Source organism: Octopus bimaculoides, chromosome 4 (assembly GCF_001194135.2).
Source record: "Octopus bimaculoides isolate UCB-OBI-ISO-001 chromosome 4, ASM119413v2, whole genome shotgun sequence".
NCBI lineage: Eukaryota > Metazoa > Mollusca > Cephalopoda > Octopoda > Octopodidae > Octopus > Octopus bimaculoides.
In genome coordinates this window covers 56698879-56702628 of record NC_068984.1, presented here as the reverse complement: position 1 = coordinate 56702628, position 3750 = coordinate 56698879, and the positions used below count along the sequence as shown (strand labels likewise).

General features: G+C 37.7%; 1 protein-coding gene across 1 annotated transcript; it reads left to right on the top strand.

The window, feature by feature from the left end:
- Positions 1-330: 330 nt before the first annotated feature.
- Positions 331-1473, top strand: LOC106874701 (uncharacterized). The gene has a single exon (XM_014922512.1). The coding sequence runs from the start codon at positions 331-333 to the stop codon at positions 1471-1473; it is 1143 nt and encodes a 380-aa protein (XP_014777998.1).
- Positions 1474-3750: the final 2277 nt, after the last annotated feature.

Genomic DNA, 3750 nt, shown 5'->3' with positions numbered 1-3750 from the left:
GCCAATACAGAGATGTGAGTTACACTCCAGGAGAGGGTCTGATATCAGGCGCTACAATTTCCCCACCAGCAATGAAATAGCAGTGTTTGTTGGAGAAAATGGTGTCCTCCTGAAAATAGAGACATTATTGTGTATCCCAGAGAGGCTCCTCTGAAAAAATATCTTACACATCATACCACTTGGACACTATGAGCTACCCAATTCTGTTTTTCCATGGGGAATTTGGATGGCATTGTGAGATGCAACATGTCGAGGAATGCTGGACACGTGTGCATAAGGTTTAGTGTTATTCACAGAGCTGGAAAATTATTTTAACAGTTGTAGATGCATATGTCAAGGTTGAAGGATGCAGGCTGCAATATATTAGGAACAATCAGACCAGTTGCAAGTGGAAGGTACAATGGATTGATGGACTATTTGAACACAGAAGCAGATGAGAATATTGAACCAGGAGTGTCAGTGATACTGCCTTCCTCATTCACAGGCAGTCCAAAGAATATGCACCAATATTTTCAGGATGTCATGTCAATTGTTTCAAAATATGCTAAGCCAGACTTGTTCATCACTTACACTTGCAACCCAAAGTGCCCTGAGATAGTTGATAATCAACATCAAAATGAAACATCTGAAAATAGGTCAGATTTAGCTGCCCAAGTGTGCAAGTCACACCTTGCAGAACTTATGAAGGACATAAAGGATAGACACATTTTAAGGGTGCCAGTGGCTCATGTCTATGACATTGAGTTTCAGAAGAGAGGTCTTCTCCACTGCCACATATTGGTAGTGTTGAAAAATGAGGACAAACTGAGAAACAGCAATGACATAGATAGGATCGTGACAGCTGAAATTCTTGATACCAATGATGATCCAGTCTTGCATGATTTAGTGAAAATATGCATGATACATGGTCCTTGCAGAACAAATAATCCTTCTTCCCCTTGCATGGAAAATGGCTCATGTCAAAAGAAATTCCCAAAGAACTACAGAGATGAAACACTTCTTAATTTGAATGGCTATCCAGAGTACAGAAAACGCAATACTGGAGTCATAGTTCAAGTTGGATGTCACTCAGTTGACAATAGGAACGTTGTGCCATACCATGCCTGCCTGCTGAAAAAGTACAGGGCTCACATTAGTGTAGAAATTTGTTCATCTGTGAAAAGCATTAAACATATATTCAAGTATGTGCACAAGGGACATGACTGTGCTTCTGTTGAAGTAAAAGACAACTCAGCAGTAGATCATGAGCAGAATCAAGCTCACGATGAAATTACTAATTATCTTACTTGCCAATATGTTTCTCCTCTGGAAGCTATGTGGAGACTGTCAGAATTTAAGCTACATGACACATCTCACACTGTCTACAGACTTGCAGTACATCTTGAAGACCAGCAAAGAGTTTACTTTCACAGAGGTAGCACTCAGCAAGCTGCTCAGGCACAGAGGGACCATGACATTACCCTCACTGCATGAGTATGATGATGCAAGGAATCATTTGTACTCTGACATCCCGCTGCATTATGTGTTTAATGAACGCAGTAGAACATGGACACCAAGGCAAAGGAATTCTAATATCATCAGTAGAATGTATAAAGTGAGCCCTAGAGACTTGTGAATGTTGCTGCAGCATGTTTCAGGCACTGTGAGCTTCCAGGATTTGTGAACTGTAGAAGGAGAAATCTTGCCAACATTTAAGGCAGCATGCCAAGATACGGTCTTCTCTCAAACGATGACACACTAGAACATGCATTTCTAGAAGCTGCTGCCTGTCGGATGCCCTTACAGTTGTGTTATGTTTGCTACTCTGTGCACTTATATGAACCCTGCAAATACTCTTCACCTGTGGACCACTCACAAGGAATCCATGATTGAAGATTTCTTACACCAAGGTTTTATTGCAGAACATGTGGAAAACATGGCTCTCCACTCAATTGATGCAATTCTGATAGAGAATGGCATTAATTGTTTAGGAATTGGGCAGCCTGAACCTATTGGAGTACTGCAGCTTGACCATCATGGAGACCTCAATTACCCAGGCATTGTAACACTTACTGATGAACAGAGACTGATTGCTAATGCTGTGCTTGAATCTGTAGATAAGAAGAGGAGAGGTGAGGTGCCCAACCACTCCTGTTTCTATGTAGATACACGAGGAGGTTGTGGTAAAACTTATATGTTTAATACCATTCTTATCTGTGAAGGAACAACTGCAATGTGTGCAGTGGTGCTTGGACAGGCACTACTGTCAGGTGGAATGACTATCCATAGTTTGTTCAAGTTGCCTGTCCCACTCACGGAAGCCAGCATTTGTAATGTACCAGCCACTTCAGACCATGCAAATCATACGAAACCTGGATTTGATTATCTTGGATGAGTCTTCTATGATCCCTTCATTTGCTCATATGCCATGACTATTAACAAGTCACAGGGGCAGACATTTGAGAAGGTGGCATTGTTTTTACCTCATTCAGTGTTCAGTCATGGGCAGTTGTATATGGCATACTCTAGAGCTCACAAACTCTCAGATGTAAGGGTTAAGGTGATGGAGACAGACAGACAAGGAAGGAGAAGAGGGCGAACTGTTACTAAGAACATTGTCTGCCGAGAGGTACTGGCTTTTCAAAAATTCTGGAGACCCTTGATTGCATTAGGTATGTGTCATTGGCATATATATATATATATATATATATATATACACACACACACATATATAGAAATTAAATGAATATCTTTCAAAAGAGGAAATTACTTATATGTGGCATGTATTATATAGGTCTATTGTTTTCTGTATTCATATTGGAGCAAACTGGCATGGCTATATGTTGGGAGGGGAGAGTATCATGGATTGATTGGCATTGGTAATTTTTGCACACATGGTGGATACTCCCAAATATCACTGTCTGTTGTTTATTTTCCCAGCCTATGAGTATTGTTTGTTAAAAAAGGATAGAATTAATAGCTAAACTTTATGTATTTGTAAATAGAACAGTACAAATATATGCAATTTTAGTATTTGCTGCCTAAATATCTCATTCTATTATATATGTAGAGATTTTAATTACTCCTTTCTTCAATGCGTTATTTTCATACATACATATATTTAGAAAAGTTTATTATTTACTCAACATTCTATTAATCAATTCATGGAAATTCAACAGGTCCCTGCTAGTTATTATTATTATTATTATTATCATTATTATTATTGAAATGTTTCTAAAGTCTGTCATTGAACTGGCTGGTTCTTTCACAAGACAATGCCCTGAATATTTATTCAGGTGATATAAATTCTAAAGCTTTGTGTTTGTTCAGGTGATGATATCTTGTAGCATGGATGAAAAATCCATTGCTCAAAAATCAATACTTACCACTGACACAAGAACTGGCAAAGGTAAATATAACTTACAAAATAATTTAGGTCTACTTTTTCAAGGAAGAGGATCATCAGAACATGATAGAATTCAATGCTGGTATATTTGAAACCATACATAAAGTAAAATAGAAAAAGAGTGATAAACTTTGAAGATATGGAAGGCAACAAGATTGACAAATAGGAAATAGATAATAAAGTAGTCTTAAATTTAGTGATTATTAACATAGAACAATGAACAGCTTCTAAATGAAGTTAGCTAAATATATATTGTCATTTAACTTTCTAATAAGAAAAAGTATTAAAAATATATTAACTAGGAGCTCCCAGGAAGGGCCTTTATTTGTTAATCAATAAGAACAATTAGATTTGCTGTTAAAATG